This window comes from Argentina silus, assembly GCF_951799395.1.
Source record: "Argentina silus genome assembly, chromosome: X".
In the NCBI taxonomy this organism is placed as follows: domain Eukaryota; kingdom Metazoa; phylum Chordata; class Actinopteri; order Argentiniformes; family Argentinidae; genus Argentina; species Argentina silus.
In genome coordinates this window covers 7069812-7093429 of record NC_139653.1, presented here as the reverse complement: position 1 = coordinate 7093429, position 23618 = coordinate 7069812, and the positions used below count along the sequence as shown (strand labels likewise).

The 23618-nt window shown below is 42.9% G+C and overlaps 1 protein-coding gene and 1 pseudogene across 2 annotated transcripts in view; one reads left to right on the top strand and one right to left on the bottom strand.

Annotated features, from left to right (window-relative positions):
• dntt (deoxynucleotidyltransferase, terminal) overlaps positions 1 to 22396 on the bottom strand; it is a gene marked incomplete at its 5' end in the record, with an annotated part of 56571 nt that extends 34175 nt beyond the window's left edge. Inside the window, 7 exons of the mRNA XM_083696203.1 lie at positions 541 to 673; positions 1731 to 1854; positions 2054 to 2125; positions 5558 to 5728; positions 15319 to 15429; positions 18868 to 19042; positions 22203 to 22396. Coding sequence (XP_083552329.1) covers positions 541 to 673; positions 1731 to 1854; positions 2054 to 2125; positions 5558 to 5728; positions 15319 to 15429; positions 18868 to 19042; positions 22203 to 22396 — 980 coding nt within the window. The remainder of the gene's footprint in view (positions 1 to 540; positions 674 to 1730; positions 1855 to 2053; positions 2126 to 5557; positions 5729 to 15318; positions 15430 to 18867; positions 19043 to 22202) is intronic.
• Positions 6165 to 10656, top strand: LOC310823334 (tubulin alpha-4A chain-like; annotated as a pseudogene). The gene is made up of 3 exons: positions 6165 to 6201; positions 9693 to 9857; positions 9955 to 10656. The product of its transcript is annotated as a tubulin alpha-4A chain-like (transcript).
• Positions 22397 to 23618: the final 1222 nt, after the last annotated feature.

The following is a 23618-nucleotide window of genomic DNA, read 5'->3' as shown; positions in this document are numbered from 1 at the left end:
TGGCAGTGAACCAAATAGACGTTCAAGACTACATTCTGAGCAATCTGGAACCTCTTCTATGAGTATGCAGGGGTAAATTGAGGCAGCTTTTAAAGGCCTGAAGTTTTATCACACACACACAGGCACGCAGGCACGCATGCATGCACGCACGCACGCACACACACACACACACACACACACACACACACACACACACACACACACACACACACACACAGACACACACACACACACACACACACACACACACACACACACACGTCCTACATGCTTGCAGTTCAATGAAAGAGAGAGCAGTAATACCCACCCTACAGGTCATGATATGGGAAAGCTCATGAGACATGTTTGTTTAATTACTTAGGGCTCTTTTACATGACCCACTGTAATTGGTTAATCTAACGGGATATTTCATAGAGATGTATTTCATGTAAGTCATCAGTCACACTCCTGAGAGTGGTAACACATACAGTATACAGTATTTCAATATTTCAAACTAGAAAATGTTACATACACACTGATAGGCTCTAACAAGTTGTGTACCTGCGAAAGCCACCTGTCACAGCTAGTGTGGCATCAGGTGTGATCCATTGGACAGTCTCTTCAATGATTCTCTCCAGGGCTTGGGCCTCTGCTCTACTAACTGCCTTGGAGATGTCTCTATAATACAGGAAACCTGCAGAGGGAAGACCAATACAAGTCTCTGAGCTGTCACTCATGGCTGTTTGCACTGGCATTGGGGAGAATGTAAGAATAAAAGTTTGTCAAACCTAACCTCAATGTTTGTGTATAGCCTTAAATATAAACCACAGTGTGCATACAGTAACAAATGTAGAGAAATTTGTTTTGAATGTGTCATTGCAACTGTCCAACAAAGTGACTCCTACATGCCATTTTCTGCTCCTATACCTGCATATACTGTACCCCAACATATACTGTACCCCAACACCATAATGTTGACTTGCACTCTCTCTGCTGTGCTATGTCAGTCAGTAATTTCACTGGTTTTTCAACCTCTAATCCAACTGGGCCATCTCAACCTGCAATTCCTCTGTACACCATGCAGTTTCCAATGGGATTTCACTCGAGGACATATTTAACAAGTGTTTGTCATTTCTGCTTGGTAAATGGAAATTTCCTCTCCTCAAACACTTTTCTCAAAGTTTATAACCGGCTTATCTCTTTGTTTTATCTTTGAAATCAAGACTTTCCAATCACTACCAACAAACAAAGAAGAAACTCTATTAACGTACTGTACTCCCTTTCTCACCCCTGGCAGTATGGCACCTTTCCAGATACTTTCCAAACTCAATCTGCCCAATCATGTGGGCATGATCCATTGTCTTACAACACATCGTGCAACTCCGTCCACAATGTAACTCAAGCGAAGCAGTGTTGTGCTAGAATAAAGACACCTGGCGTCAAGACAATGAGCACGATCTGGATACAGATCGCTTGTTAATACTAGATGTAACCTGGGCTTTACAAGAACAATGTTTATGGCCCAGAAAGTTAAGGGGATGAAAACTATGACATTTTCAAGCCATTATTCTCAATTTGAAAGTCAGGAAATGTGTTTACGTTGACAGCCTTCTCTCTAAGCTGAGTGTGCTGGGTATATCCCACCAAGCTTAACTTTTCCAACTGCCATACATTGATTTTCGTATCTAATACCCAGGTGCTTTTTCTTTCTATTACTGTAGTTCTGACTGATACAGAGGCTTGTGTTTCACCTGCTCTCTGCATCCTGTTCAGTTGGATGTTGGGCTCAGCCAGAATCTCCTCGAGCGAACGCAGCCCTCTGCGGTACCATTTTTCCGCTGTTTTGGGTCCAACCCCAAACACACTTGTGAACAGCTGGCAAGGCAAGCAAAGACGCACTCAGTATCATGTCAAATGGGAACTCTGTCGGGGAGGGAGGGAGGATACTTACTGGTGTTTTGCTCGTAGAGTGTGTTTGCTAAAATATTACCTGGGATGGCATTCTACCAGAAGATCAGTCTACTTTTAAAGCCTATTTGTTAGAGCCAGATGGTAGAGGCACCCATCAGCTTACCTTCAGTGTTTGATACCGTTCATCAGACAATACCTCCTCAACTTTGAAGGAGCGGCCAAATGTGAGGATCTCCTGTAAAATTATATGAAAATCAATACATTATTACTGTAGCAAATGGCGGGTTAGAGTAGCTTTCCCTAAGCGGGTATCACAACCTTCCACTTACAAATCAGCCGCACTAGCTACAACACCAATAGAGTTAACTCCCTTGGTGGAGATGCTAATAGGGATGTTACACTATGTTGAATTCCCTTCCATACTACTCCACAGTCCCTTGATACTTTTAAACTTATTTTACCTAAGTGATTGTTATGGGGTGTTGTTTGTAAAGTTTAACAATACTTATAAATCTGACTAGAGTCTAAAATTAAGACATTTAAATGAAGACACTTAAATATTTACATCAACTCTTAAATCTGTATTTTGAAATACATGTCGTAAAAATCTAATTATTTGATTAAAAAATAAATATATTAACCAAAATATAAATATTAAGTTAATATATTTTAGATATACTGTAGGTGTACATTTCTGATGTAGATTTAAGGTAAATGTTTCATTTCAAAACACCAGATGTAAGATTTAATCTAAATATATTGTCTTATGATGCATAGCAGTCTGTGGCAGTGCATGCTCCTGCCAAGACCCTGCCGTTCTGCCTGAATTTGCTTTTCCAAAATGTGTGGGATGTTTCTGGGCGTCTACCACTTGCTATGGCCGTGTAACCTGCAACTTGTGTGTAGTTTATTCACTGTACTGCCTGGGAGCCACAAGCATTTCTCAGTGCTGGAAGCCGTCCTAAGCAACAGAAGCCTTCGTGTGCAAATAAGTTTGTAATATGTACTATATTCTGCTGATTTTTCATAGTAAACGTCTTGTTTGACGTTACAGCCAGAGTTTTGTTTGGGAAATGAGGGGACTTGTTTGCAATTTCAGGTTTAGCTAATGTCTGAGTGTCTCCGCTGGCTGGCTCATTTCTGTGTTCAGGTTTACTCAAACATTTCTAAACTAAATAAAAAACGACTGCATTTCAACCACACAGGTCCTTTGCTAGTTTCAAGGTCATGTAACTAAAACATGCTGGATAAAAATTAAAATGATTGACAGATTTACTGTTTCAGTTAAAAGTAGTTTGCATTGAGCAAGGGGAGGGAGAGAGGAGGAGACACTATTCTGAATTGTGTTTTTGTTAAATATGTATTTCTGAACATAGATTTAATATTTAATATTTAAATATACAGTAACAGAGGACAGAGAAAGATATGCCTCCTAACATTTCTGAATGGGATACAACCATGCTTTAATTTCATCAGATACTTTTGTTTCTACTGTTTTGTTAGAAATTTGGCAGAATGCTAGCTGGGAAAGATTTACCACAGGTTGTGGCATGTAAATGAGCTAATTGGCAGGACACAACATAAATGCAACCCATAATGATTGGGAACAAATGCATCTCATCTAAGGGCCTGTTAAAACGAAGCCTTTTTTGAACAGGCTAATGTGCACCATCTGCACCACCAAACTTGCCGCACACAAGAAGTGGAGTAGAAACGCCCACGAGCTATCAACTCATGCCAACCTCGGTGGAGCCTCGAGACAAAATCGCTGTGTGTACGTCGATTCACACTACACTATTGAATAACGGATCAGCCATTAACTTTAATAACATCTTTGACCTGTTCACACTATGTGAGTAGCCTACCAACTTCCTGGTCCTACCCTTTAAATTAATAGGATTTCACCTTCATCATTGATCATGAAAATTCGCCTGGGACAGCAAAAACTTGGTGAAATTGTGTAGTGTATAAATCTGGGGACAACAGGCCTGTAAAAATTATGAATAAACTTTACAGATTGCTGCTTGTTTTCAAGTAGATTATATTCAAATCAACCAGACCTCATATCTGTTTTTATTGTAGAAAAGAATAGCTTTGGCAAGCCATCAGATTAATTCTGGTTTTACTGCTTTAATAAAAAGCTCAGCGTGTTATTATCCTTAGCTTCGACTGTTTGTTTTGAAAAGGCTTTGTTCACTGCCTAATAGTCTGCTCTTCTCTGGGGAGCACAACTCATTTGTTGATCACATTATAAATGTCTCTGTATCACATTTATCAAAGAGGTAAAAACAGCACTGTAAAGTACTGCGTGGAATAAACTCCAAACAACATCACAGTTATGTACTGTAAAAGAATCATAATATTAGCTCTCACACAGAGGACACAAAAGGTGCAGAAGCATTTTGTGTGTGTGTGTGTGTGTGTGTGTGTGTGTGTGTGTGTGTGTGTGTGTGTGTGTGTGTGTGTGTGTGTGTGTGTTTTTCTGTGTCTGTGTGTCTAAGCGTATACGTTTTTGTTTGTTTGTGCTTGCGTAGAAGACAAATGTCAAGATTTTGTAACAATGAATTCATGAACTGCAGTTCAAGTCTAGCAGAGTAGAGTTTGCTGTCTTCTCTGCTCAATGGTGCACCACCCACTGGTTATTAACCCTCAAGGCAAGGCCAAACAATCCTCAAACTCAGGGATAATCGACACAACCTCTCCTCAGGGGGAAACACATCTCTTGAAACACACATACTCCGACTATTCATCTTCTCTACCATTGCCTCAGTGCAACATTTTCAACTTGGGTGGGTTTAGCCTTTCTCCTCAGATGTTCACAACAGTTGTCGACTCAGTGGCTACTTACGGAGTGTCACTTCAATGTCCATAGGCCTGTGAAACGTTTTTGGTTTTACTTTGTTTTGTGTCATATTGTCACTGGTATTGTTTTGAGATGTCTACTCTGAAGTTGCTGAAAGAAGCCAGAGGTAATGACAGGACAAAAAGGTGCCTAACATTTTCCAGCCGTCTTCTCTTACCTAACATGATGACATGATGACATGATGACATTCTACCACTTAAAAGAGTGTGTCTGAGCTTTGTGGAAAGACTGGCTTTTATAGTTCCCTCCATGTCTTGCTATGCATAATAGGAGGAACATTGATTTAATTTCAGACTTGCTCTCAAGCCTACATATGGATGAGGTTTAGTCCATAAGACAGTTTGGCCGCAGAGCACACCTTGCCTTCTGCCCAAGTAAACATTTACTGACACTTTGCCTGACAGCCTGCAATGATTTCTGCCCTGAAGGTGCATAGGAATAGGGGGGGGTTTAACAAGTGACCCGATGTGACAGATCCTTCAGTGTTTTGTAAGGCTGTGTGTGTGTTTGTGCGTGAGTGTGTGTGTCCATGTGTGCGTGTGTGCGTGTGTGTGTGTGTGTGTGTGTGTGTGTGTGTGTGTGTGTGTGTGTGTGTGCGTGTGCGTGCGTGAGCTTGGGCAGGTTAGCATGCGTGCGTTAGTTTGGACGGGTTGGCATGCAGGCGTCGGGTGGGTTGGCGGGCAAGTGTTTGTTACTTACAGTATGCACAGTATGTTCATATGTGTGTTTGTCTACTGGGGGTAGGTAAGCTGTCAGGTGGGGTTAGTTGAACAGACAGTGGCAGAGCAGTGAAGCTGATATTACCTCCATGACAGCCTTGGTGTGTTCCCCCAGGCAGGGGAGGCCCTGGGTGGCCCCCAGAGAGTGCACCGCTGATGGCAGGCTCTTCAGGACTGAGGCAGCCCGACGGAATGCCAGACATGGGCCCTCATTCTCACTGAACTCATAATTCTCAGCCAGCACCTCAAACGCATCCTACAGAGTATGCCAAAGATACAGAGAGAGGGAGAGAGAAGGGGGCGGCGGAGGAGAGAAAATATCAATAAGAGTCGATGGAGGAAAGAAAGAAGACAGTGTGAGATGGCAGAGCAGAGAGGGATGGAAAGATGGGGCAAGATAAAGACCAAAGATATGTGTTAAGAAGTCAGCGGAATAGAAATCAGAGGAGAGAGGGAGAGAGGAGAGAGGAGAGAGGGTAAAAGTAAAAAGAGAGAGAGGGAGGGAGGGAGAGAGATGTGTCAGGTGTGCACTCACACATCAGACGCACTGACCCGTGGTGGCAGGCAGACAGGGATCGGAGCACACAGTCCCTCACCCTCCCCTCTCCCTCTCTCTCTCTCTCTCTCTCTCTCTCTCTCTCTCTCTCTCTCTCTCTCTCGCACTCTCGCACTCTCGCACTCTCTTCGTCACAATGCGCGTCTTCCGGATGACCGCACAGCGACATTTGGGTTTGTGTGCGCCGGAGAGGAACCTGTCATTTTCCGCTTGTTCACAACGGCCTCCCCAGGGGGCTGCGGTGGACTTTCCCTCTGAAGCAACATGGCGGTTTAATGAAAGAAAGTCAGGAGATTTCACTTTTGTTATTTTCAGGACACGGCTGGAGGGAGATGTGAGAGTTTTCTGCATGAGCGGTCCCGGAGGAAGAGGTGTTTAGGGATGAGATCCTGACTCACTGACTCCCTGCTACCTATTGTTAAGCAGCATGGAGATGCACATTTGCATATTATGCAAATGCATTGTATGTCTGTGGACGAGCAATCGGTAATACAGAAACATGGTAGGGTGGGGCATTGATTACCTGCTCACTTGGTACTTACAAGCTAGTACCTTGTGATCTGGAGAGGAAGGGGAGTGAGGTCAGTGGTTGAGTGATCACACTGATTGGTTAACACTTAACTGCTTTTTGCATGTGACCATACACTGCATATTACAAATTCCAACCAGCATGCAGCCCCTTCATTACATGTTGTGCCGACTACTTCAAAACCTTCAGCAAGTCCAACTATTGTTCATCGACATACTTATTAGGTGGGCTTGCTTCAGCAAGTCCAACTATTGTTCTTCGACATACTTACCTTTTAAGCTCATACACCTTTTAAGCTACTTACACCATTTCAACTGTAGAATGTGCCCAAAACTCAAAAGTATCAAGTCTGAATAAAGCTTTCTGATACCTATTAAACTTTGTAAACTATTAAGCTTTTTCTAATGACAAAACCTCTCATGGTGGAATGTTGATTTAGGCCAGCATTCTGAGAGCCACCATTGTTGTTACTGCAACTGCTATGGAATTTTCTGAACTATGGGATAATAACAACAGGACAGAACACATTCTTAGAATTATTACACAGCAATGCACTCTCTACCAGTTCTACCCCACCGAAACCACACTCAACCACTTAACCAACCAACTCAACCACTCTCAGGGCCGGTTTCACAGGCAAGGCTTAAGCCTAGTACTAGACTAAAAAGCATTCTCAGTGGCAATTTGCCATTGAAGGTGTGAATTAGTCCAGGACTAGGCTTAAGCCTTGTCTGTGAAACAGGCCCTCAACCACTCAACCAACTGACTATTTATCCACTTTGCTGAACTACTGTAACCCAGGCTGATCCTATCTATGACCTTCTACTATCCATCATTTCAACCTTATATCTAACCTTTCAACTACCTAGCCATCAACCTTTCACCAGTCATTACTGCTTCGCTCAGTAAAACCCATACTGATTAACCTCTTAATTGTTTTGATCTGTCTATACCTCCCCTCTCTCATCTATCCATTCTCTCTTTCTCTTTTTTTCTATCCATTCATCCATCCAATCAACCACCCTAACCAACCGATCTCACTTTCTTTCAGCTACACAGAATTTCATCAACCCTGATAAAAGCTTTCTGATACCTTTTAAGCTTTTTGTAACTCCAAAAAATCTCATCCGGTTAACCAACCAACTCTACCACTCTCTACCACACAACCAACCAACTCTCTACCCACTCCACTGAACCACCCATCTTTACAATATTCTAACTAACCTTCTAACCCATACTGATTAACCTCCAAATGTTTATCTATGCATCCTCTCTATCTCTCTATCCATCTCTATCTATCTATCCTATAATCTTCTTTCTTTTTCACATTATTTATACTTTTTCATAAAAACACATCTCAACTATAGACTGACTCCACATAAAGAACTTCTATTCAGATTTTGATACTATTTCCACTTTCTCAGCTTTACTCAAATCTGCATGAAATGCTATACTTTGACCTGAGTGTGGAGATATTTTACTCTGTAGTCCTTCATGAATTAATTTAGTGATAAATATAATCGTATGTTTCCTTTGCATATCAGCTTAACTAAATGACAAATGTGCATAAAGATGTCGTCCCTAAAGTTTGATGTCATTCAACACTGCTCCGGCAGCCATCATTCCTTCACACACTTATCACAGTGCAACACTGTGGGAAACGTGTGGCAGAGTGATGGCTGCCACTGTAGCGTTCAGTGACGTCTAACTGTAGGGACGACATCTTCATGCACATTGCTTAGTTAATCTAACTGTAGGGACGACATCTTCATGCACATTGCTTAGTTAATCTAACTGTAGGGACGACATCTTCATGCACATTGCTTAGTTAATCTAACTGTAGGGACGACATCTTTATGCACATTGCTTAGTTAATCTAACTGTAGGGACGACATCTTTATGCACATTGCTTAGTTAATCTAACTGTAGGGACGACATCTTTATGCACATTGCTTAGTTAATCTAACTGTAAGGATGACATCTTTATGCACATTTGCCATTGAAGGTTTATTTGTATGTATATTTAATAAGATTGTATGGGACAGCACTTATCTCAATTGTTCCCCATAAAAGCAAATATATCTGCATATTGTCAGGCTACAAATGGCCATTTTGACATATACATTATGCAAAAGTAATATATGAAATGAGTGTACATTGTATAATACATTATATAAATAAAGGTTTATAATGTGTTTTTTTTACAGTATCTGCAGAATTTGCAACCGCTGGATGATTGTTTGATTGGTCAGACGAAGGAAAACAAGAAAAAGAATCGCTACAAGAACACTGTCCCATGTAAGTGTTCTTTAGAATGCAGGGGAGGCTGGTAGAATGTTGGGCTCATTGTAATGCCTGGAATGGAATCAAATGCAATCCAATGTCCAATCCAATGTGTACTTGATATCATTCTTCATTCCGTGCATTACAATAAGCCCGTCCTCCGATTTCTATCTCCACCAGCCTCCACTGGTAGAATGTCACAATGTACCAAAATAGTTTTCGGGTCAGTTGTATTTCCCTGAGAGATGTTCACCTTGGGTTGAGAGAACACTGTTGTATCTCATTTCAATGCAGATGCTATTACTGCTACATAATTGTCATAAGATGTATTTGATCATTTTGTTTAATATGACAATGCCCCTGTGCAATGTTACCTTCTTGGGTTTGCGCTATTAATCTGGAGCCTACAGTAGTGGGTAAGGATGTGAAAGCTTGCTCTACACTCATGATAGTGATGGTCTGCTGTCACAAATGGATCATAGTACTATGAAATGAGATGGAATTACATGAGGTTCAATCTGTGAGATGTGATTGTAGCATGTTGTAGCATGTTGGTTAGACATATTAAGAGGATTTGGAATAACCAGTTCCTTAAATTGAAAGAGTCACGGCAAGAATCAATTGTAACCATATTCAAGATTCAAGATTCAAAGTGTTTATTATCATATGCACAGTAGAAAACATGTTTCCCTGTACCCCAAGGTGTTCATGGTACTGAAATGAGACTGATTACATGTAGTCTCGATGTGTTAATAGCATGTGAAGCCTAATTTATCTTGTCTGGTATTTCAATGACTAGTTGCCTTGCCTTGATTTATTCCTCCATACATTTCAATGTGACTGCTTATCTAGATGAGATCCGGAATGGACCCTACCGTCAGCTATATAACCCTGAACAGCTCATCAGTGGCAAGGAGGATGCTGCCAACAACTATGCCCATGGCCATTACACCATCGGCAAGGAGATTGTGGACCCTGTGCTGGATAGACTGCGTAAAATGGTAAAGCTCTACCAAAGTGATACAGTACATGTATAATTATTCCTAATCCATGTTCTCAAGATTCAAGATTCTTTGGTCATTTCTGCGCAATCTCTGTAATGGTGGTGGGACAGGCTCTGGCTTTGCTTCTCTGTTGATGGAGGGCCTGTCTGTGGACTATGAGAAGAAGCCCAAGGTGGAGTTCTCAGTCTACCCAGCTCCCCAGGTGTCCACAGCAGTAAACATAGACCTGATTGAATTTCAGACTAACCTGGTGCCTTATCCCCATATCCACTTCCCCTTGATGATTTACGCTCCCATCATCTTGGCAGAAAGGGCTAACCATGAGCAGCTGTCTGTCCTTGAGATCACCAACGCCTGCTTCGAGCCAGCCAACCAGGTCTTGAAGTGCAACCCCAGGTGCGGCAAGTACATGGCCTGTTGCAAGTTCTACTGTGGTGACGTTGTGTCCAAGGATGTCGGCGCCATCAACGCCATCAAGAACCATCGCTTCATCCAGTTTGTGGACTGGTGCCCTACTGGGTTCAAGATGGGCATCAACTACCAGCTGCCCATGGTGGTGCCAGGGGGACACCTGGCCAAGGTGCAGAGGGCTGTGTGCATGTTGACCAACACCACCATCATAGTAGTGGTTTGTGGAAGACTGGACCACAAGTTTGACCTGATGTACACCAAGAGGGCCGTCGTACATTGGTGGGTGAGAGCATGGAGGAGGGAGAGTTCTCTGAGGCTTGGCCGCCCTGGAGAAGGACTATAAGGAGGTGGGGACAGACTATGGTGACTGCTATGAAGATGAGGACAAAGAAGAATATTAAACCCAATCTGCAGTATTTATACATCTTCTCAGCAACCCCTTGTCTAAGCTTTTTTAATCAATTTAAAAGCATTTGAAGACATATTGTATCATTTAAACTTAATTGATTTGTTCATCCATTTCAAAGAATATGAATGTTTGGTTTATGTGTCCGTTAGCTTTTTCAAAAGCGAACAATGAAGCAGGGGTAATTTAGGTGTAGTGCTTCTCTCAAAGCCTAATTCATACTCATGGAATAGGTTTGCCCCCAATAACCCAATTGATGTGCAGTGCCTTTATATTGCCTCTCTCTCTATTCGCCATGGGCTCAATTTCAGTTCTGTGGGGACTCGTTCCAGGAATCTGACCCGCAACAGTGTTTGGCTACAGTAGATCATGTGAGCAACCCTGGCGTATGTTGGCTGGCGTTCTGAGATCACAACCCACTGATCCACAGCCTGGCCAGGCCAAAGGAGCTCTGTCCAGGCATGCTGCCTCAGGTCAGTAAGCAAGACCTGAGCACGGCCTGGCAGGAGATCCGCTGACCTGGTCAGAACAACACACAGTGAGAGGATGACCAGAAACACGCGGATGCTCAAAGGCGCACAGACACACACACAGCTGGGCTCTCCTCACAGCGTGAACTAATGAGCAGAGTGAGGCCTTAATTGGAGGGGTGAGAGGGCAGGTGGATCCTGCTGTGCTGGGCTGGAATACTCTGAAGTGTGCGTCTGCCTCTAGCAGGCTCCAATCTTTCTAGCACGACAACCACAGTACAGTATGGAGCAGCTTTCCAATGGAGCTGGATTAAGGCTTACGCTAACAGCTCTGTTCCGTTTGTCACATCCTCTCTCACCTCCGTCTCACCTGAGGCTCATCTGCAGCTCGAGGAGACAGACAGATGGCCCAGTGCTCAGTAGCTACCAGCAGAGTCCTGCGGTTATGCCATTCTGTAGTACGCCACATGAGGGCTGCATGGGCACTGTGCTGCAGCCAGCAGGCTCCTTAAGCGCCAGCGTGGCCCGGAACAGATGAGCCACATCCCGGTCTCTCTCGTCTCCCTCAGTGGACAGTCTGTCAGCTGTCACCATTCTTACTGCCAGCACAGGGACAACAGACATATTTGCATTCATCTAATTCAAGAGAAATAAAGGCTGGTGGGGGGGGGTTTGTCCATGCTGATGTGATGTCCCAGTTTATCAACCCCCCCCCCCCCCCTCCCCCCTGCTGTTTTGGTTCTATGCACATACAATGACAACATCCGGTTATATGTTTTATTTTGTTATTTATTATACAGTAGGTTGCTGGGTGCCCTGGTTGTTAGATGTAACTCTACAGGGTGTTGGAGAGGATCAACTGGCTGCAGTTGAAGATCAGCCAAGCACACAGGCTGCCTTTATGTTACTATCGATGTGCTGGACAAGCACCAGAGGCCTTACGATGAAGGAAAACAAATCCAAGACCTTTATCCATCTGTCTCTCTCTCTCTCCCCCCTCACTCATTAGAGCCAGAGACCAGCCTATCCCGATCCTCTGTACAGGCACTGGTATGTCTGGCTCCTTCTGTGTTGCCATCAATGCGAGTGCTCTTAATGCAGCATGTCAATCAGCCGGGACATACATGTCAATATTTGGATCAGCATGCTGCAGGCTGAGAGAGGAATTATGACAGAGAATGATTGAGAGCTATAGAAATGATGGAGAGGTTAGATTTGAATTTACAATAAAGAAGATGTGTGTTTGTGTGTGTGTGTGTGTGTGAGAGAGAGAGAGAGAGAGACTGAATTAGAGCACAGCGGGGGGGGGGGCGAGACACACGTAAGACAGGAGGAGAAGGAAGTAATAGGAGAGAGATTGCAGAGAGAAAGAGAAAACAGGGACGAATAAATCAATAACGCAAGGCTGCTACCAGTTGATTGACGGCTTGCTGGGGTGCTGTTGGGGAGATCATGCTCATCCTGTGTCCCTGATCCTGACACCTCTCCGCTCCTCGCACTTCCTCCTCTGACACCCCTGTGGCTTCACACATGCCCACTGCATTATGGGCTGCTTCCTCCCACACTTCCTCTAAACCTAGCTAATCCTCTCCATCTTCTCTCTCTCTCAAATTATCTATCCTCTCCATCTTCTCTCTCTCTCTGTCTCCCTTAACTCTCCCACTCACCCTGTTCTTTGTGCAGTCACAAAAGGCACATTTGCAGGGGTGACATCATTACTGTAAACAATATCAAGGGTTATTTTCACAACATAAAATCCTATTATTTCTCACGATTATTGCAGTAAAACAACAAAAAGCCATCTCCTTTCTCTTCAGGTGGGATTATCCCTGGTTTATACACAACGTGTATTTTTTTGTTTTGGGTGTCCTCTGCAAAGGTAACTCTGCAAAAGATAACACCAGAGTCAATTTCTGAAAGCTTAAACTATCTCTGGATGTAATGATTTACCTGTGCCTTAAAAACAGTACATGGTACATAACCCAGCAATAACACTCATCTTTGATATACACATCTTTAACACTAGTCTTACCAAATGGAGATTCACGGGTGCGATGTGACACTATAATAAAATAACTCCTCCCTTGTGTAACCCATGTCCCCCTCCTTTTCTGACTTTTCCTAAATGTCTGTTTTTAACATAATAGCAGTGTTACAATCTAAATCACACATTTGGAAGCATTTTCATGACTACCACACCTGGTCCATTTCCATTTACTGTAGGTTTACCCTCATCGTGGTGATTCGAAACTGACGTTACAGTTATGAATGGCTTGCCTATTTCAACTGTAATGGGTCGCAGACAGAAAGACAATAACTGTTATTTATTAAATGTTAATAGAAGCCAGCATGCACTCAGTGTGTGTGTCTGGCATGTTTATGAAAATTACTGCACTCAGTATTTCCCAGGCAAACAAGTTGATCGCAAAAACGGGAGCTTTCCGCCCTCTGTAAAAAAACTTGCAGCACGGGGATTGTTGGGGATAAAGATTGAAGTGACCCTCAATCTGTAATGCAATCCACATTTGACCGCATATATCAAAATGTGGTATTCTAATGATTCTTAAGTCCTGACTAAACAAACAAATGGATGTCTCCGGACCTCACTCTGGGTACTCTGGTAGTAATGATGGCCTGGGGCTTCTAGTGTTAAAGTGAATTCTGGGCCTCAATTTTCTGGAGCAAATAGTGCTGAGCAGAGAAAAAATCACTCAGAATACTCTACAGCATGATTTTTATTGTACCTTGTCTTTTCTCAAAGTTTCTGAGAAAACGCTGATTATTCAACCAGTTTTAGTAAACGTAATGCATTTGCATATCATGGAAATGCTAGATGCAGTATTTGAAACTCCTACTGTGACTATTACAAATATTAAGGTAAATATGGCTGGCTTTGCTCATGCTTTTCACCCATTTTTAGTACATACAAATTAAATTGGAGCCCAATGAGTTGATCGTGGTGACAGGGAGAAGAATAAGACTGCTTATTAGAGAGCTAATGCAGTAGAAAGGAACTGGCGAAGTGGAACAGAGCACTCCTCCCAGGTGTGTGTGTGTGTGTGTGTGTGTGTGTGTGTGTGTGTGTGTGTGTGTGTGTGTGTGTGTGTGTGTGTGTGTGTGTGTGTGTGTGTGTGTGTGTGTGTGTTTGTTTGTTTGTTTGTTTGTTTGTTTGTCTGTTTGTGTCGGGCCGATATCAGTCTAAAATGCTGGATCGGGAATCTGAGATTGGGAATACTATTTCCGATGCCATGACGCAAACTGTCGTAAAAACTCAACTGACGGCTGCACAGCTGAGATGACACACAAGTGCAGTGACAACAATAACAACCATGTCTGTGGTCTGGAATTACTTCACACTTGAGATAAACACCAGCAAAACCAACTTCATTAAGCACTTGAAGAACATTCCATCATTCCAAAGAACATGACAAGTTCACTCAGGCAACCGCTAAAGAGAGGCACAATGCACCTCAACAGCAAACATTGGAGGAAACGACCTCAGGACCGGTTGTGTGTATTTGTTGTTATGCAAACTTATGAAACGGGGTTTTTAATCAATAAGTTACGTTTCCCAGCTTTAGCTTGTTTACAGCTTTTAGATGTCACATCCCCACACAGAGCTTAAATATAGCGGTTTATTTTTAAATGGCCAATTATCGGATCGGCACTCTGTGTTAAGTACTCAGAATCGGTGTTAGCAATGTACCAATGTGTTGATGCATGTATCGGTGCATCCCTACTGTGACATCACTCTTCCACAGTCTATCTGAAAATATGTGTGCCTGCCCGGCGACCCCCCCACCCCCTCCTGTGGCATCGCCCATGTGTTGCCTGCTGGCCAGATGGCATGGGGCAGATCCATCATTGTTTGTGAGGAGCATCACATGCAGTGCCCATCTCAGTGTGACATACCATGCCTCAGGGTCAACTCCATGCCAGCCCTTATGGGAACCTCAGCTGTTGCCCCTTGGCGCACCTGCAGATGCTAGGGTTTGTAGGTTAATGCATCTGATGGGGTCATCATCAATGTGCTGATGTGTGAAGCAAGGCAGACCCCAATTAGAGCAGAACTGGTTGGGATACAATGTCAGTGCAACGGCCAAACGGTTAGAAGAAGTGTAGACATACTATTAGTACAATATGATGAAAGTGAGTACGGTTTGTAAGTTAAATGAGTTTTTCCTTACTGTGAAGATCTTGTTATGGTTTTCCATAGTAGTCCGTCTCTGACACGCGTACTGAGAAACAGTGGCTGGGGCATTGGGTGGTGAACTTCCTGTCAATGTGGGCATCATATCCTGTGTACAAAGACAAGACAAAACTGTCGTTTGAAACCATTTATATATTTTCTTATCAAAGTGTTGATTATCATGTAAACCATCATACCATCATGTAAATGACTGTTCCTGCATAAAGAATGAAACAAAAAACAATGTGTGTAGCAAATACATATATCAAGAGCATTTCCACTGGTAGTGATAGGCTTAGGCTACTTAATGTAAGAGAAATGACAGCACAAACCAGGGTAGGGATAGAGGTCATGCCAAAATGGGGCTTTATGTTATTTAAGTTATGTGAGATTGTTATGACAGTTTTGACGTCTGGATGGCAAAGAAGGCCAAGAACGTTCCAGTCTCTAGTGTCACCAGGGCAACAAGCTAATGATGCTCATCATACAGTCTGGTGGCATCCAAATCCATTACACTAGCAAACCTGTGACATAAAGAATTTAGCAACTCATAATCCAATTTCCCTCCTGTAAATTGCCTTCTCATTCCGAGAAGAAATTGCTCCCCATTTGTAATGTATCAAAAGGATTACAGATGTAATATTAATGTTCTTGCAGACAATTAGACATTACAATGGAACATTGTGTCCGTGGAAAATTACCCATGTAATGTTCGGGGCACACGGCAAAACGGTGGAGGAAAGGTGGGGAGGCAATGTCACCAGGCTGTTGACTGAAAGACTTTTAAGAAGGAATGGGGGTGTTAAAAATAGATAATGAAAAAGGGGTTGGCACCTCTTGCATTGCTGGGCTGAATCAATCAGTAAAGGATTTAGAAATGTTCATAATTTCTTCCCTGCCAGAGACCTCTCCTGTTTTTAAAAAAAAAAACATTGAATGGCTCTGAATATATTTCAGGGCACAAATGTTTGCCAATCAAAAGAGGAACTAGTTTTCTCTCACTTAACTCTTAACTGGTCTCATCAAAATAGAACAGTTTTCACTTTTTCCACCTCAGTGGTAGTCATTTAATCCAATGGGGATTGTTCGGCCAATGACAGGATCAACTCGGAATCAGTATGCAGGGGACATTTGAGGTAAAGGCCCAGTACAGCTGGGCTTAGTTGTTCTACAGGCCTGTCTGTAGGAGTAGAGCTTGAAAACCTGCGAGGACGACTGCATTTTACTTTCTAGCCTTCGTCTACAAAGACCTCTTTCTCCTGATAAATTCAGAGAACATCTATGGATAACATTGCCAAATTGAAAACATCTGTTGCATTCATACAGTATAGTTTGGCTAACTATGCTCCCCATCCTCTCCCAGAGACACCTGTGCCATCTGTTGTGATGGAGGAGGTGAGTGATGCTAAAGCCTCCAGTGGCCCATGCCCACTCCTCAGCCTGAGCACGTCTACAAAGACAGACAGGAGACCTCTGCTCAGGTTAATGCTATTCACCCAGATGGACTGGTGTGTTCACACAGGTTAATTAAATCCTCACGGGCGGCTGGGCAGGGTCAGGGGGTCACAGGGACCGTCCCTACTGTGGGGGGCACTGCCATCTCTCTGAACAGAAGATTGATGATAACCACTGCACAAGGGACACATGTTCTTAGACCTGACACATCTCTCTAAACTCCCACAACAATCTCTCAATCTCTCTCACCAGCCTAGCACCTCAATCAACTCCACTTACACAAAACAGGCACTGTCTGTCTGCATGCCAGTGTGCAATGAATGGATTTAGAACATTTCAATGGGTTTAATACTTAAAATTCCCCGTAGGTAGCGTGCTCTGTGCAGGGTAGAACATTTATGATTGCAAAACTCATAGCGAGTGTGAAGAGCCTTGGGTGAGCCATGTTAGAGACGCCAGAGCTATGAGAATATTGTGCCTCTACACAAGCCTCTTAAATAGATTTATAACTCATATAAATTATCTATTGGAAGCACGGTGCACATAAATGCCACAGTGTATTCTATTTAGAAAAGGAATACATCATGGTAAAAGCAGTAAAACAACCCTCTAGTTATCCTGAGAGACGGGTCGATAAACGTCAACATCGCATCATTAGCCCTGCCGCTTAATGACAAAAGTAACAGGAACTCTATTGATGTGCCATATATTTTGCACGTCATATGGAATACCATGAGTGGCTGCTCAGGAATGGGATGTACGTATTTTTCGCATATGGGTTGTTTAATGCAAAAACACTCATTGTCATAACTTCACCGATATAACATTGTCAGAGAGGCAGCCTTTTGAACACAGCTGATGATGTTGGAGGGAGAAGGGAAACTTGTGCCTCTCTTTCCTCCACTGAGAGAAGAGAGTAGAGTGCCCATCTAAACCGTGCACCATATTTCTTTATTCTGGGTCCATGTGCTGTGGAGACCCTCATAGTGTCATCCAGGGGAAACAAATCTGACTGAGTATCGCTTAGTGGCTCACACCAGCCCTGGCGTTGCACTGACGGATCTATTTGGCACACAAGTGCAAGATGGGGGATCCTTCTGCTGCTGTCAGACGCAACTTAAATGTGCTAATGTGAGGCTAGAGGAAGTTATGTGTTCTCTTCACTCCAATTCTTCAAATATGTGTAAATGTTATACTCACATGCACACACACACACACACACACACACACACACACACACACACACATAACAGACAGTGTCCAACACCATAATACTCATACTGATATTTTAGCTTGATAGCATTAAACTTAAGATACAGCTTTTTGCAGCACTTGAAAACACACCATGAAATTTCTGCAGCGACAGGACTTAGACATACCCAGCTGAAATGTCGGCCTGTACCTATTAAACCCCTACCTACTGTATGTCACCAAAAGATTTAACATACCTCTGATGAATTCTGTCATGTCACATGGTCATTATGGCAAGTGGTGCTGAGAAAATGAGCATGTCTATGTTTTACATCTATGCAACCTCAACTATTGTAGTGTAAGTTAAAGTCTTTCATGGACTTATTCCCGCCATCTATTCCAATGTACGTCTCTAATTGGCTCTTTGCCCTCTGATACTGATCATTCATCTCTCTATATGTGCAGCCTTCACATAAATGAACATTTTTGTTCTCTTGCATATTTAAAACGAGCATAACTGATGAGTTCCCTTTATTACAAGCTCATTGAACACCTTCCTTTTGGGTTAATAATAGCACCATCTAGTGCTCACCACAATACACTCTCTTGAAATTCCTGGGGGCTAAACTTCATTACATGCCCGCCCACGCATGCACACACACACACACACACACACACACACACACACACACACACACACACACAAACCATAATCAGTTTACGCTATTTACGAAAGGTCCTTCACTCTGGACATTGGATTTCATTCCACTAGTCTTCATGGGGGTTACATGTTGATTTGATTTGCTTGCTCTACAGTCTCAAAACAGTAGGTAATAATAGCCACACACACACACACACACACAAAATAACTGACTGGCACAATGAACAAAGCTTCACTCACCGGAATATGGTGTCTGGTCTCCACGGTGACAGGCCTCCCCTTTCTCATGCTATCAGTGAACCAGGTGATATCCAGCACCTGCATGGCAGAGAGGTCCCTCAAACCACACCCCCGGAGCCACGTCCACAGCTCCAGGGCATGGTTGTCCTCTGCCACCACATGAGTGACCTCCTCACTACACAGGAAGAGTAAGAAAAAGCTTAATGCTAACTGGAATCCTGATGTCACCCCATTGAAGTTCAATTGTAAAACTGTTAAGATAAGGGTTAGGGTTAGGATAAGGTTTAGGGTTAGGATAAGGGTTAGGGTTAGGATAAGGGTTAGGGTTAGGATAAGGTTTAGGGTTAGGATAAGGGTTAGGGTTAGGATACGGTTTAGGGTTAGGATAAGGGTTAGGGTTAGGATAAGGGTTAGGATAAGGGTTAGGGTTAGGATAAGGTTTAGGGTTAGGATAAGGGTTAGGGTTAGGATAAGGTTTAGGGTTAGGATAAGGGTTAGGGTTAGGATACGGTTTAGGGTTAGGATAAGGGTTAGGGTTAGGATAAGGTTTAGGGTTAGGATAAGGGTTAGGGTTAGGATAAGGGTTAGGGTTAGGATACGGTTTAGGGTTAGGATAAGGGTTAGGGTTAGGATAAGGGTTAGGATACGGTTTAGGGTTAGGATAAGAGTTAGGGTTAGGATAAGGGTTAGGGTTAGGATAAGGGTTAGGGTTAGGATAAGGGTTAGGATTAGGATAAGGGTTAAGGTAAGAGTTAAGGTAAGTGTTAAAGTTAAGGTAAGGGTTAAGGTTTGAGTTAGGGTTAAGGTAAGGTTCGTCACAAGTATCCCATCTACTTTACACTCAAACAGACTCAGCGCAAACGCGGGGACTGGCAGTGGCGCTAGGGGGTGTGTCTGAATTTTTAGTGCTTTTCTCAAGGCCAGAATTTGTCAGTTCAACTGGTGGTACTTGACCTGCTCATTGTCGTGAACATGCCGCTTTTACTGCTACTCCACCCACCTGAGTGCAGAGGAGACAGCTTCAGCATTGTGGTAATTTCATCTGTTACAGCTGACACAAATTGCCATTAAGCCTGTGTTTGGACTTTTTGCTGTTTTCCGTTTTACGCCGGCTAAACAATAGAACAATTTTCTGTTCTGAAGCAAGTGACAAGTATACTGGTAAGCTCTTTAATGCTCTCCTTAGAAGGGAAAGTGCTCCCCACAGTATATTTTAAACATTCCTTTAAATTTCCCTTTACTTATTGATCCATTATTCTGAGTTTGTCTGACTGTAAGATCAGTGGAGCCTTTTATTTCACAGAATTGGTTTGGGGTAGAATGAAGGGAACTTTCCTGTGTTAGATCTGTAAAGGATTCTTGACAGGTTCTCATGCATGCTGTTAGGGGAGCAGCACAGGCTGAGCAACACACACTCTCCTCGGGAGCTCACAAAGCAACACACACTCTCCTCGGGAGCCTTCCTAGCTTCCCTCAGATGTTAGTGAGCTGACAATGCTCAGTGTGGAGATATGCATTCACCTAGTGTATCACACAGCTCCGCATAGTCCATAACAACAGATGTGTCTCTTTCTCCCATCGAGGAGCCCCTGTTCTACCTCAGTGGGTAACTACGGTACCAATGAGAGTGCCCATTCATGCATAATTATCCCCAACATGCTCCTACACTTCCTGTCTCCAAGCGGAGGTAAAACAGCTGAACGGCTCCTTGTGTTGCCCAGGACGTCCCAATAGAGTGACACTCCTGAAGAGCGCAGGGGCCTAATTGGCCGAATCACTGGCGAGACTAATCTTCTGTCTGTTCTGTGTACTCCCCTGCTGTTGAGAGCAGGTTTAGAGAGGCGCAACAAACATGTGGACAAAGAGCCTCTGGACAATGGGAACACAAAGTAGGGGCAGACATCTTATTGAGATTCTGTTGATTCTAGCTACAGTACACAAGAGGTCTGTCAGATGGACACAATCCAGGGCACGACCAAGCACAGATTTTAAGTACTCTATTATTTTAAAGTATTTTAAATTGATAGATACTGAGTTGATTTTTCTGAATTGCTACCAGCAGTGATTGAAAAATGGCAGATAGACATGCAAATGACCCACAGAAAGCACGCAGCGCTGCACCAGATTGAACTTCCTAGAAACAGTGGGATTGTGAGCCGAGCACAGCAAGCAAGGACAGGCTAAAGTCAACGGGGTTCAAATGGGAGAGCTGATGCCTGTCCTGGAGTTTCTGTAAACTACATTATACTGTGGAAGCCAAAATCAAGATCAAAGAGTGAGAATGTCGATAACAAAATTACTAAAACACCACAAATTTCATAGCAGTTAAAGCAAAAATCATAGATAAGCTCAGCACTCTTGAAATAATTTCACAATACAGTATATTGGTGTGTGTTAGTATTTCAGTAAGTGTGAGAGGTTACGTGTAGGATATTATATTGTATTCTATAATATAAGTATTATTGTTTTACATTGTTCATATCTGGTCAAGAATCACAGGTTTCATGCCTTATTCACCTCACAAAGAGCTTGAGTCATAGTCAACCAAAGCAGAACTACAGCGCACAAATCAAATCAACATGTAACCCCCCTCATGTGTCTGTGTGCACTCTTGTGTGCCTGAGAGCATGTGCACTCTACTGTATGTGAGAAGATGTCTTGTGTTTGTTCAAGAAGGCAAGGGAGGTGTTATCAAACTACCACTGATATCAAATTGTCTGCTTGCAAAATGTCAGTTTGAAGCACACATGGTCTACTTCCTGTGGTTTGTTTCAAACAATCATATCAAGCCAAGTGTAACCGTAGGAGCGCTCAAGCTGTGTTTCTGGGAATTCTGCCATGCCCAGCCTGGTGCACTTCTGCCAGCAGTTCTACAGCATCCAAGCTACTCCCACCGGTGGCCTGCTACTGTACAGTTGGGTAGTATCGCTGCTGCTGCCCAGCCATGACACAATGGATCCTTATTAACATGGAGAAGCATGTGTATCAACAGCCTTAAACAAACCTGAGAGTAAAGATATTTTCATGTACACATGGGATTGGATGGGATCCAATAAAATATTCTATTTTTCAAATAGAATACTTCTACTGAGAAATGCACACATGCCATTACTTGGAACCAATAATTCTCAGTTGTGTAAATCAGATGTAACACAAGGAAAGTAATGACCAGGAATTATGACAAAGCATGATACTGTATACTTATAACTTTATGATCAATCATTTCACTTTAATGACTATAATTAAATATTATTGAAATCATTATTATATATGTATACATCAAATAGCAATAAAATCTAATTGATTTGAGAATGGGAGTGGTGTGGATGGCCTACCTGAGGACGTCTACCACGCGAAAGCCCTTTGACCTCGCCAGGCCTGTCAGGAAGGCCCTCCTACTGCTGCCCATCTTCCTCTCCACCAGGTACACTGTCACCTCCTTGAACTTGACCTCCCCCTGACCCGGAGCACCAGCCTCTACTGGCCTGAGCCGCTTCCTAACACGTGGTACAATAGGAGAATGAAGCATCTCTTCAGGATGGGTTACAAATGTTGAGCACTTGAGACCTCTAGGTTTTTCCCCCTTTCTCACAGTGGTGTGTACCGTCATTCACCGCTCATTTTATATCCAGGAAAACGCCCATGTTGGTGTAGTCACAGTTTTTGGTTTCTTATTATTCTACACAAGAACAATATTTTGTTCTTCCATGGCAGTTGGAATGAGGTCTACGAGAAGCTGGCAGACAGGAAGAGCCTCTGCCAACAGGTGTTCATGATTTGGTTATTAGGCAGAAATCAACTGCCAACAAGTAACATTGGGTGGAGTTTAACCATGACCTGGAGACAATTTTGTGATAAGAGGGACAGAGGGATTGATCGCTGCTTTTACATAAAGTCAAAGTTGTTGTGAACAACACAGTAAGTTAAAAGAAGATAATAAAATTATTATTAATAAAGTCAGACAAAATGAAAAAATATCAAATATATTCAGAATGTAGACTTCTGGTTGGAGCAGAACCTTGCTGCAGGGAGATGCTGGGATACTGGTCATCTCACGAGATCCTCACAGCTGCTTAACAGTGTCCAGTCAACCTCTGTACCCCACATCTACAGTAATTATGTCCAGCCGATGCTGCAGCCATCTGCTCCCCCACTTTAATTAGCTTACAGCTTTAGATGGGATTCTGGGTTCGCCATCCCCCTGAGATGCTGGATATAGAAGCTGTGCACATGTGTTGCTATGCCATTGGTCAAGGGTTTACACAGAAAGTGGGACAGCACTATTAGGACTGTTTTGTCAGATTGAGAGTGTGCAATACATATGGCAGTTAGCTATGCAGCATTGTAATGGATAAGGTCAATCAATGAGATTCCTGAACAGAGATTGTAGCTGTTCCTATCAACTCCTCAGATATGATAATGACATGAACTGAAATTGTCCAGTATTATATTGCTCTTATTCACAATGGCTGATTAAAAAGGGCTGGAATATTTAGTGTCAGTATTTACATTAACGTACAGTGCAGTATTTGTTTCCACCGACAATGATTGATCCCAGTGAAATATCGTAATGAAAAGTGTTAAAAAAAACAAAACAGAATTGATTCATACTCCAAAAAAACCTGTGTGGTCACCTTGTTCAGTGTCTCATACTTCACTCTGATAAGCAGCATATAGTACCCTGTACCCTGGCCTGATCAGTGATCCATGCATGGAGCTACTAGTCTGTCTGCCTGAGTGAACCGTATCAG